Below are 11,825 nucleotides of genomic sequence, written 5' to 3' on the forward strand. Positions count from 1 at the left end.
GTCAGCCTTGAAGCCACAGGAGTGTAATCGTACTTAGAATGTAAGTTAGGACACTGCTGTCTATAAATCTTGAATGAAATCTTAGGTGTTCAAATTTTTTTAAATGATCTTTCTTTAAAATTATATTCTTTTTACACTTTTAAGGTTGAAATTTATCTTAATATATATATATATATATGTATATAACATATATGAGAACTTTTAAATTTTATGCCAAAAAAAAAAAAAAGAATGTTTAAAGAAGCAGTAGCCGGGGCTGGAGAGATGGCTCAGAGGTTAAGAGCATTGCCTGCTCTTCCAAAGGTCCTGAGTTCAATTCCCAGCAACCACATGGTGGCTCACAACCATCTGTAATGGGGTCTGGTGCCCTCTTCTGGCCTGCAGGCATACACACAGACAGAATATTGTATACATAATAAATAAATAAAAAAAAAAAAAAAGCAGTAGCCACCTTGGTCTAAGGGTCATGGCAGTTAGACTACTGTAGAATTACAAGCTGCTTGACTCACCATGCTTCTGAGCCTTGTGCTCAGTTCTTTTCCTTCAGTCTTGACCAGAAGTTTCCACTACCACCACGAATGGAAACTGTCATTGTTCCCCCAGAAGCCTGAACTCAAGCCAAGCTGTCCTAGTAATAAAAATGCTAGAGAGTATTTTTTCCAGTCCTTCATGTAGTTGGGCTCCAGAAGTCACATAGTAGGTACTCAGAGTATTATATTGATGGAAATTTTGCTAAAACCTTGAAGGAAAGTTGTTTAACTATTTAAATTCTCAAAGTTCTTTAGAACTTATTTAGTGAAGGGATCCTTGGAAGGGGTTTTTGTTTTTTAAGGAATTGTCATTAAAAACATAACAGCTAAGTGGTTAAAAAAAAATCTGTCTACTCAGTTTTAACTGCCTGTATTAAAAGCTTGCATCATCACCCATAGTGTTGCTTCCAGAATCCAAGCATCCTTTCCAGTATAAAGAATAAGCTTTGGAGCTGGAGAGATGGCTCAGTGGTTAAGAGCATTGCCTGCTCTTCCAAAGGTCCTGAGTTCAATTCCCGGCAACCACATGGTGGCTCACAACCATCTGTAATGAGGTCTGGTGCCCTCTTCTGGCCTGCAGACATACACCACAGAGAGAATATTGTATGCATAATAAATAAATAAATATTAAAAAAAAAGAATAAGCTTTTTCTTGCTTATTCATAAGTCAGGTCCTATGAATTGTAGCTCTTGCACCTAGCATTCCCATCTGTGTTCATATTCCTCATAAGCTCACTCTTCTGAGGTCACAATTGGCGTGACTCCAAGTCCTCTTTATCCTCTTTATTTGACTTAGAAAATACTCTGTTGACTTCTCAGCTTTTTCAACCTTTCCCTTAAGCAGCTGTGACATACCCTCAATGATGGGCTAACTTTTTGTAAACATGACCAGCCTAGACTTTTGCAGTAAAGAGCTATAAACTATTGATAATAGATACTTTTTGTTGCTATAATAAAGCACCATGACTAAAAGCAACTTGTGGAAGAAAGTGTTCCTTTTGGCTCATGATTCCAAAGGGTTTAGAGTCTATTATAATTATAGCAAGGAAGTAGTAAGAGCCTGGTATGGTGGCTGCAACTGGTAGCTAAGAACACACATCTTCAAATACAAGCAGGAAACAGAACAAACTGCAGTGACAGGAGGCTTTTAATCTCAAAGCCCTCCTTACTTCCTCCAGCAAGGGTGCATCACCGAAAGCTCCCTAAATAATGCCACCAACTAGGTAACAAAAGTATTCAAATGCCTGAGAACTTGGGGGCATTTCTCATTCAAACCACCACACTATCTTAGCTTTGATTCTTATCCTGCACATGGTTTAGTCCAAGTCCCTGTCTTCCATACACCCATAAATGCCTTCTCTGCTATGGTACATATTTCTCAAAAAGGGGTGTGGTACCTAGGAGCTACCACGATAAGCTCAGCACCTTCCCACCTGCTGTTGGCACCTGCTTCTCCTAAAGTTGACCTGCATCCCTGCAGCCTCACTATTCCCTTGCTAACAGTTGTGTCCTAAAGGTAGAATCTGTTGATGAAGATTTAAAGCCAAATGTTTTCACACCTGATGGAGGAGTTACTTTCATTTAATAAAGAAACTGCCTTGGCCCATTTATAGGCCAGCCCTTAGGTGGGTGGAGTAAACAGACAGAATGCTGGGAGAAAGAAGCCAAGTCAGGAGTCGCCATGATTCTCCCACTCCAGACAGACGCAGGTTAAGATCTTTCCTGGTAAGCCAGCTCGTGGTACTACACAGAATATTAGAAATGGATTAGATCAATATGTAAGAGCTAGCCAATAAGAGGCTGGAATTAATGGGCCAGGCAGTGATTAAAAGAATGCAGTTTCCGTGTAATTATTTCGGGGCATAAGCTAGCCATGCGGGCGGCCGGGTGCCGGGGACGCAGCCCTGCTCCTCCTATTACAACAGAGTGGCGCCCAACACACACCACAGGGCTTTTAAGGGTGTGGACTGGAAATGGAAATACTGTATACAAGTAAGGTGGGCCTTGGGGCTGTCGGGCAGGACACTTTTCAAGTTATCATTCCTTTTGGATTTTTTAGAATTTGTCTGATCAGTGTGTTATAACTATTTTTTGGCATATCTGCCATCTCACCGTTTTCATCTACAGAATGAGACTATTCAGAGCTTTAGAATTTTAGCTTAGTCATCTCCATTAATAACTGATTTGGTTGGAATGAATTCATCTATAGGTAAAATCTGGTGCAGGCCATGGAACCACTGAAAAATACAAAGCAATGAAGGTTTAGAGTGGAAAAAAATAGGTACTATGTCTATTTGATGTTAGCTATCCCACTTAATTCTCTGTAAGCTACAGACTCATCCTCTCCCTTTTGAAGTTAGTATTGAATTCAGAGGGGCTAGGTAACTAACTGCTGATGGTCACACAGCAACTGTTAAACAGCTAGTTGGTATTCGGTTATGGACCAAGCCCCATGACTTTGAAGCTTATTGTGCTGTACCAGATAAATTTGATTTTTGTTTTAACAGATCTCAAGTAGCACTGAAAGGATTTTCTTTCTCTTTTGTTATATTGGATGGTTTAATGACATTTTCAAGGAATGTAGCTTAGTTGGTAGAATGTATTTCTATTATGTGTATGAAACCTGGGTTTTGATATCTATTACTGCTTAAATCGGACATGTCAGTGCATACCTCTAATCATAGCACATGGGAAGTAGAGACAGACGGGTTACTCCCCACTCTCTATATAGTAAGTTTGAGACCAACCAGGTATACATAAGACCCTGTCTCAAAACAAAAGCTAATGCTTCCTACATTTATCCTCCTCCTGTTTTTTCTTCCTGTGCCCTAGAGCGTACTCCTTTCACGTTAGTGCCGATGGCCAGATGCAGCCTGTCCCCTTTCCCCCTGATGCCCTCATTGGACCCGGGATCCCTCGACATGCTCGGCAGATCAACACCCTCAACCATGGGGAGGTGGTGTGTGCAGTGACCATCAGCAATCCCACAAGGCACGTGTACACAGGTGGCAAGGGCTGTGTAAAGGTCTGGGACATCAGCCATCCTGGCAACAAGAGCCCAGTCTCCCAACTGGACTGCCTGGTAAGTGAGCAGGGATGACAAAGAAAGACCTTGACGATGAGAGAACCATAGCAGTCCCAAGAAGATAGGTGGGGGGTTTCTCTCAGAGTGGTCCAGTTCTTCATGTATAGTATGTGTATCTGTACAATCTGCATTCACCCTGTTCCCAAGGTCAAAAGTAAATCACTTGGTTCAAGAATGCTAAGAGTTCACACATTGCTTCTACCAGAACATACCTGAGAACTTTAAGTCAATTGTTCATATGGCTTCCCAGCCCCTTAGCTGGTCTGTTATCATTTGTCCTTGGGTTGTACAGGAAATTGCAGCTTAGTTTTCTTCCCTTATACCAGAACAGTCCTTTATTGTAACATTCAATATAACATAATTTAATGTATGTAAGATTTCCATAAACTCATGTATGGGGAAACAATTTCTGCCTGTTAGTCATACATAGCAAAGCTAGGCCAAAAGTGCCTACTGCCAAGTGACTTTAACTATGATGTGGTTTCAATACCAGGACCCTTCATCCTCAGCAAAATAGGCCAGGGCTTCAGAGCTTGGAGAATTGTAATGGTTTGTTTGCAGACCCATGTTATCTGTATATGCAGATTACGTCCACGGCTGCTTAATTTGGTAGCGGGAGTTGGACTAGATCTTTGCATTTGGGTGCTAATTAAGATTAAATATCTTGGTACTAAATTTTGTAGATCAAGTTTAAGTACTTCCTTAATTTCATGTAATTTTGTAGCATTAATCTACTTTATCATTGTCATAAGTATAAATGGCTCATTAAACCAGAAGGGAACACAATACTTTTATGGATTCCTGCTCTCGTGTTAATGCTGTTTTCTTTCCTCATGGGTAATTTTGTGATGGCTTTTGTCTCCGTAGAACAGGGATAACTACATCCGTTCCTGCAGATTGCTCCCTGATGGTCGCACCTTAATTGTTGGAGGGGAAGCTAGTACACTGTCCATCTGGGACCTGGCAGCTCCAACCCCACGCATCAAGGCAGAGCTGACGTCCTCAGCCCCTGCCTGCTATGCTCTGGCCATCAGCCCTGACTCCAAGGTCTGCTTCTCATGCTGTAGTGATGGCAACATTGCAGTGTGGGATCTGCACAACCAGACTCTGGTGAGGTAGGTCTGCTGAATCCACTTTTTCTTTATAAGAGAGAGCTAATTTACCACATGGTGCTCAAAACTGTCTGAGTGTGTATATGTTTGTCTGGGTGAAATACAGCATTCTTAAACTTTAGAGATAATGAAAATTTTTAAATGTAATATCTTGCTTCCCCACTATGTTTTATAAAATGAATTTTGTTTTACATATGCGTGCACACATACACACACACACTAAGCGTTACTGATTTAGATTTTTAGAAGTGAAGGTCATTTTTACATACAGAATGTTGTCAGTACCTCATGGGTTCACTAGGTATCTTTAATTTGTTATCTGTGCCTGCTGACACCCATCATTGCCCCTACTCCTCAGTGAGAAGGTGTAGTATATGGTTTAGTTTAGGTGCTGCGTGTGTCACAACTTCACCAGCAGTTGTGTGGCTCTTGCCAAGGGCCCAGTGCTCATGGACTGCTGTGAATGCTCACATGGCCTAAATTGACTGTTCCCATAGTTAAGAACAGGTAGACAGCAGCATTATAGATTGAGAAATGAGAATGAGCATTATAATCAGGGAAAGGATACGAGAAGATTGGGAACTTTCACTATGATGGAGAGGGCATGTGTCGGAAGAAAAGAGCCCTTTATGGTCTTATCTTGAAGGACTACTAAGTTCAATCCAAAAACAAAATAATTGTTGTTCTTGTACCTTTCGGGTAAGGTTCAGATATTCAATGCCATCTTTGACTGTGTGGTGGGGACCCACTTTGAACTCTTTCCTCCATACCCCATGTACATTTTATCAGAAGTGACCCTGGGCAGAGGATCACACTGAATGTACTTACATTGGGTGTTTCTTGTGAGCACGTCCTTTCTCTCCTGCACAGCCAGACACAGTTACATGGTATGTTTTACTGTTATTTTGAATAATTAGAAAGCATAAACCAAATGAGATCTGTAGATGAAGCCTGCACTGAATTTTATCAGCAGAGTTCACAATTAATTGAGTTCAATTAATTAATTGAATTAAAATAAAAATTAACATTTCAAGGGCTTTCCCTACATTTTATATTTTCAGGCAATTCCAGGGCCACACAGATGGAGCCAGTTGTATTGACATTTCCAATGATGGCACCAAGCTCTGGACAGGCGGTTTAGACAACACTGTGAGATCCTGGGACCTGCGTGAAGGGCGGCAGCTGCAACAGCATGACTTCACCTCTCAGGTGCGGACTGTGTGGGTAATGTAGTAGCCTATTAGAAGAAAATGTGTGCTTTGTAGCACAATTTCTAATTGGTCTTATAATAAAAACTTGGAGTCAGATATAGGGGTTAATGCTGAAAGATCAGAGAAGCAGAGCACCAACCACTAGAGAGTTCTTACCTCTACCAATGCTCAGACAGAAGGGGTGGTCCTGTCTCTATGAATCCTCAGACTGCAGATGAGTACCTGTCTCCTCCTCTCTTTATATTCCTCTTTCCTTCCAGCCATATCACTCTTGTCTCTGCCTTCCTAGTGCTGGGATTAAAGGCACATGATCCCAAGTGCTGGGATCATTTTTAGTGAGCTCTGTTTCTCTTTAGACAAATTCAATCTCCCTAGCCCAGGGTGGCCTTGAACTCTCAGAGATCCATCTGTCTCTGGCTCCCAAGTGCTAGGATTAAAGGTGTGTGCCACCACTGCCTGGCTAACTAGTGGCTTAGCTCTACACTTTGATCTTCAGGCAAGCTTTATTTGTTAGATTACAAACAATATCATTACAATACTTGAACATGGATCTGCTAGAGATCATTTCTTAGACTTGGTTCTTCTGTCTATTGCAGATTTTGTTGATGTCCTCTATATTTAAGAGCATACCTCCTGGGCTGGAGAGATGGCTCAGAGGTTAAAAGCATTGCCTGCTCTTCCAAAGGTCCTGAGTTCAATTCCCAGCAACCACATGGTGGCTCACAACCATCTGTAATGAGGTCTGGTGCCCCCTTCTGGCCTGCAAGCATACACACAGACAGAATGTTGTATACATAATAAATAAATAAATATTAAAAAAAAAAAAAAGAAGAACATACCTCCTGGTTAAAAAGGCTTTGTCCTGTATAGCTACCATCATTTGTTTTAATTTCAGATCTTTTCTTTGGGCTATTGCCCAACTGGAGAGTGGCTTGCAGTGGGGATGGAGAATAGCAATGTGGAAGTGTTGCATGTCACCAAGCCTGACAAATACCAGTTGCATCTTCATGAGAGCTGTGTGCTGTCACTGAAGTTTGCCCACTGTGGTAAGCAGTCCCTTTTGTTCATTTTCTATCAACCGGAATGATTGCTTGGTTCTTCTGTTGCTTCCTTCCAAGTTGAGTCTTTTATTTTGTTAATGTGTCTTTCTTTACAGCTATATAGCTTCCTTAACCATGCATGCTTCCCTAGTAAGCTATGTAAATTGCTAGCCTTAATCCACTTTATTCCTTATCCTTACAATCAGTGACTCATGAAATCCAGAAGGAGGGTGGGCTTTATTTTTGGAAGGCAAAGGCATTCTTATTTGTTATAAATGGAATGTTAATTCAGCATTCTGTGAAGCAAATTACAAAGTAACACTAAACTCTCTTCCTGTAGGCAAATGGTTTGTGAGCACTGGAAAGGACAACCTTCTGAATGCTTGGAGGACACCTTACGGGGCCAGCATATTCCAGGTAATACCTAGCTTGCTGAGTACTGGTGTTGTGTGCTACCTGTCCTGGTTTAGCTGTGCCATCTTCATGCATCCTGAAAATATGTTGGGCACCTGATACCATTTCTAACAGGCAAAGCAAGAACCTACTAGAAGCGGGGAGGAGGATTAGTTGCTCAGCCACAAGCTATAGCACTAGTCTTTTGCTGCAATTTCTGAACCTTAATGTCACAGCAAATCCTGGATTACCCATGACTCAATCCTCTTTTATATTTTTTGTGGGAGTTTTAGGTCATATAGGGACATTTTTGTGTTTATGTATACTAAACATTTTTATTTTAAATTTTGAGTTTGTTTTTTAATTTAAACGCCTTAAGTACTGTTGGTTTTCTTCTAGTTCTTGCTCACTTTCTTTTATAATTAATTAATATTATATAATTAAATATAACTAACTCTTTTTCCCAGGAATATCCCAGAAAAGTTCTGTTGAACTGGATTGATTTTATAAATTTGCTGTTCTTAGTAGAAGAGTTGAACCTTGTGGGGAAATTATTTGTAAAAACTTCAAATTTAGACATGACAAACACAGACATGCACACAATCTCTCCTTTCTTTTTGCAAATGTGTGGATCTCATAGGCAAGTTAATGACTTCCTATTCTTAATTTGTAGTTAGAGTGTTATCTTTTGTTCCATGTTTGGGACTAATACGACAGACTTCCAGGTCCGTTAACAAGGTGACATTAAGTCATCATAAAGCAGATTAGTTATCCGTATCCAGAATAGAATGCTATGCAAGGCTATCCTCATGAAAAAACAGCTACCATGACACCCCTTATACCTTTCCTCTTTCTCTATATGAGACACTATGTATCTATCCCTGGTTGTCCTGAGACTCCCAGATATCTACCTGCCTCTGCGTCCCGAGTGCTGGGGTTAAAAGCATGCGCCACCATCCCTGGCTGAAGCTTATACTTTAATACTGGAGGTTTTGTGATCTTTTGGGTGAACAAATGAAAGAAAAAAATATTAGACTCTGTCTTTTATATAAAATACAAGTATTATGGCCAGGCGGTGGTGGCACACGCCTTTAATCCCAGCACTCGGGAGGCAGAGGCAGGCGGATCTCTGTGAGTTCGAGACCAGCCTGGTCGACAAGAGCTAGTTCCAGGACAGGCTCCAAAACCACAGAGAAACCCTGTCTCGAAAAACAAACAAACAAACAAACAAAATACAAGTATTATATCTTATGTATATGCTGACTTGGGAATTTTAATTAACAGTTACAGTTAGAAAAGTTTGAGAGACATTCAGTTTATTAGGTAGCCATCTTATATTTATTATAATTTCTAATGTTCAAAGTATTCTTTAGGGTCCTGGTTTAAAACCTGTGTGGGGTCTGCCCTCATTCCTTCATTTCCTCCATGCACATACCTTTCAATGGAATGTGTTTCTGTTCCAACTATTGAACTCGTACATGTTTTTATGTTTTATCCTAGTAGTGTTGGGCATTTTTACTAGCATCTTCCATTACTTGCTCTGTGGCACAGTCCAGATCCAGGCCACCTGGCAGTAGCAGTTGAGAGTTTCCTCATATCTAAACTCTATGCTTTATAGAGACTTTTTTTGCTTTTTGTTTGGTTTTAATTTTCTTTCACTTTGTGTTTTGTCTGTCTGGATGTCTGTGCACCATATTGCGTGCAGAGGAGGGTGTCAGATTCCCTGGAACTGGAGTTACTGAAAGTTGTAAGCTGCCATGTGGGAACTGGGAATTTTAACATAGGTCCTCTGGAAGAGCATCCAGTGCTCTTAACCACTGAGCTCTCTCTAGCCCCAGGAATAAAATTTAAAACAGGGCCTCGCTTCATTGACAGAGCACTCTGCCTATTGAGTTAACTGTCTCTTTGATGCCTCATGGGCAAGAACCATTAGTCTAAGTGATGGATAAGCATTCGAGGATTGGCTGTAGTACTGCCCTATTTAGAAATGTTGGGACTGCCGTACCTGCTTCTGGGTGCTCCATGGAACATGTTGCCTGTATATTTGTTCCATAACCAATCCTGTTTCTTAGTACCTGTATGTGATATTCTTAATATGTTTCTTCCCTAGTCCAAAGAATCCTCATCGGTGCTTAGCTGTGATATCTCTGTGGATGACAAGTATATTGTCACTGGCTCTGGGGACAAGAAGGCTACGGTTTATGAAGTTATTTATTAAGGACAAATCTTCGTGCAAACTGGACTCCTCCTTGTAGCACTTTGCGCTGTTGTACTTTTTTTTCCACCCCCTCTCCCACATCTAAAACCAAGGATTTCCAATACTCATTGCAGTTGTGGAGTTTAATCCCTCTCCATAGCCCCACTTCCTCTTTGCTATTGAATTGTGAATACTCATTTAAGAACCTGTGATACCAAATCTTCAGCTATTGACTTGGAAGAACATGGAATACCTAACAGTGAATGGAATCTTTAATTATGTATTATATCTGTAATATATTTATTTTGTTTAAAGAAGGCTTTCTAACAATGACTGACTAAATAAAGCTGTCCGCTCCTGCATTGATAATGAAGGTGCATTGTATTTGATGCTCCACCCCCTCACTTTTGGTAAGGGAGGGGAAAGGAAGGTTTAAAAGAACTGATTAAAAATGTCACTAAATGTAGACTATTGACTGTATAGAGACATGAAATGTATAATTACACATGGAAGCAATATGTTGCTGTATTGTTATGAGGTTGTTTTGTTTTCTACTTATATTAAAAACACTTGGAAATTTGGCTGAATAAGTAGAATATGACAAGCCAAGTACTATTCCTTTGAGTCTTTTTGGGCATCTTTAACCAATATGTCTATAACTTTAGATTATATTAAAAAATAATTGGATGTTTTTCTTTCTTTTTTTTACTTGTTGACAAGTATCTTTGTAATATGTTTTTAATTCCCTTTTTTATTGTATTATAGACAGATAAACAAATTAAATTGGGCCTCAAAGAGAGAACTTAATTTCTTCTAAATATTTTTGCCAAATTTACTGGCAAAGGGAGCTGTGTGTCTCTGGGCAGTTGTGTCGCTGTGAGCCATGGCGGGCTGTTTTGTGGCATGCTCTTTAGGAGCTGCAAGTGCAGGAGTGCTGTCTGCCTACCGCTGTGAAAGGCAAGTCTTTCACAAAAAGAGGCCCACAGAGGAGGCTTTACAGAGCCCTCCTCTGAAGGCCACAAAGAAGAGACTCTCCTGGGATGATGAGTTGCTTTCTTTACCTCTGATTCTTTCCATGTCTTAGTTGGATGTCCCTAAAATGGACACAGGCTGTGCCATTGTGCCAGAAACATTGTGTTATCTTTTATGTTGTTGTTGTTGCTGTTAAACTATAACATGTGACTCCTTTTTTATTATTATTTTTTGTTTGAATGCTTTAAAAAGATCTTTTAAGTCTGTGGATCTGCTGATGTACAGTGCCTTTGCTGCTATGGATCAAAATCAAAAGAACTGTGTAGATAAACTTTATTGTATAAGTAGAAAATCATTTAATTTCATACTAGCAATGGGTGGATGCTGCAAGTTGAAATGGACTGTCATTGACGTTCTTCGTGTGGTAGCAAAACATGGTGTCTTAAGTGCTTAGTGTTTGATGTCATTAACAGTTTCATAAAACTCTACAGTGTAGAAAGATTTTGATACTAAACTGTGCATTGTACATAGTTCTAACGCATTGTGTTGGCCACCAGTACTTCTATGATGGTAGATTGTATGTGCATTCAGACTTTTAAGCATTAAACATACATAACTTCTAGAATGCTTATTTTTCTAATTTTTTTATTTTCTTTGTGCCACTCCCCATATTAAAAATCATTAGTTACATTGAAGTCAGATTCTTAAGTAGTATGGGTTTTTAATTGTTGCTGTCTTTTTCCCTTTTCCTTTGAAATAACTCAGAAGGCATGAAAGAAGTTATGGAAGGCACCAAATATTTACTGAGCTCCTCCTCTTTTTGTTAAATGCTTTTATCTAGAAGCTGTCCATCATTTTCAAAATATGAACCATTTAGATTTGTACTGTCATTCTAGTACACTAGCTACTTGCAGCTATTTAAACTTAACTCTTAGAACTAATTGATATTAGAAATATTCTTTGCCAGTAACATTAACTACATTTCAAGTGCTTTGTCGTCCCATGGAGGCTAACAGCTATTGTACTGGACATTGCTGATTTCTGTAATGTGTCCTGCGCTTTTGTAAATGCTCTGTGAAGTTAACACAGCATTCCGAATTTGACAGATTAGACCATTGCCAACTGTTGCGGTTTGAGAAGTCTCCAAGACACAAAAGCTTATGGAAGTATCTTGGGTCGGATCTTTTGTGATGACTCGAGGGAAGGAGGACTTTTAAAGAGTCCCAGTTTAAAAGATGGGATTTGGCTACATCAAGGTAGTCTACAGTGATCAGCCATGGGATGC

General features: G+C 39.9%; 1 protein-coding gene across 14 annotated transcripts in view; it reads left to right on the forward strand.

Moving 5' to 3' along the window:
• Tle4 (TLE family member 4, transcriptional corepressor) overlaps positions 1-11,239 on the forward strand; it is a 140,877-nt gene extending 129,638 nt beyond the window's left edge. For all 14 annotated transcript variants that reach the window (XM_057777414.1, XM_057777417.1, XM_057777421.1 and 11 more), the window contains 6 exons: positions 3,363-3,612; positions 4,483-4,730; positions 5,789-5,936; positions 6,834-6,984; positions 7,319-7,395; positions 9,482-11,239. In XM_057777414.1, the coding sequence (XP_057633397.1) occupies positions 3,363-3,612; positions 4,483-4,730; positions 5,789-5,936; positions 6,834-6,984; positions 7,319-7,395; positions 9,482-9,589 (982 nt within the window). In that variant the 3' untranslated portion in view covers positions 9,590-11,239. The remainder of the gene's footprint in view (positions 1-3,362; positions 3,613-4,482; positions 4,731-5,788; positions 5,937-6,833; positions 6,985-7,318; positions 7,396-9,481) is intronic.
• Positions 11,240-11,825: the final 586 nt, after the last annotated feature.

The sequence above is a fragment of the Chionomys nivalis genome, chromosome 8, assembly GCF_950005125.1.
Source record: "Chionomys nivalis chromosome 8, mChiNiv1.1, whole genome shotgun sequence".
NCBI classification, from domain to species: domain Eukaryota; kingdom Metazoa; phylum Chordata; class Mammalia; order Rodentia; family Cricetidae; genus Chionomys; species Chionomys nivalis.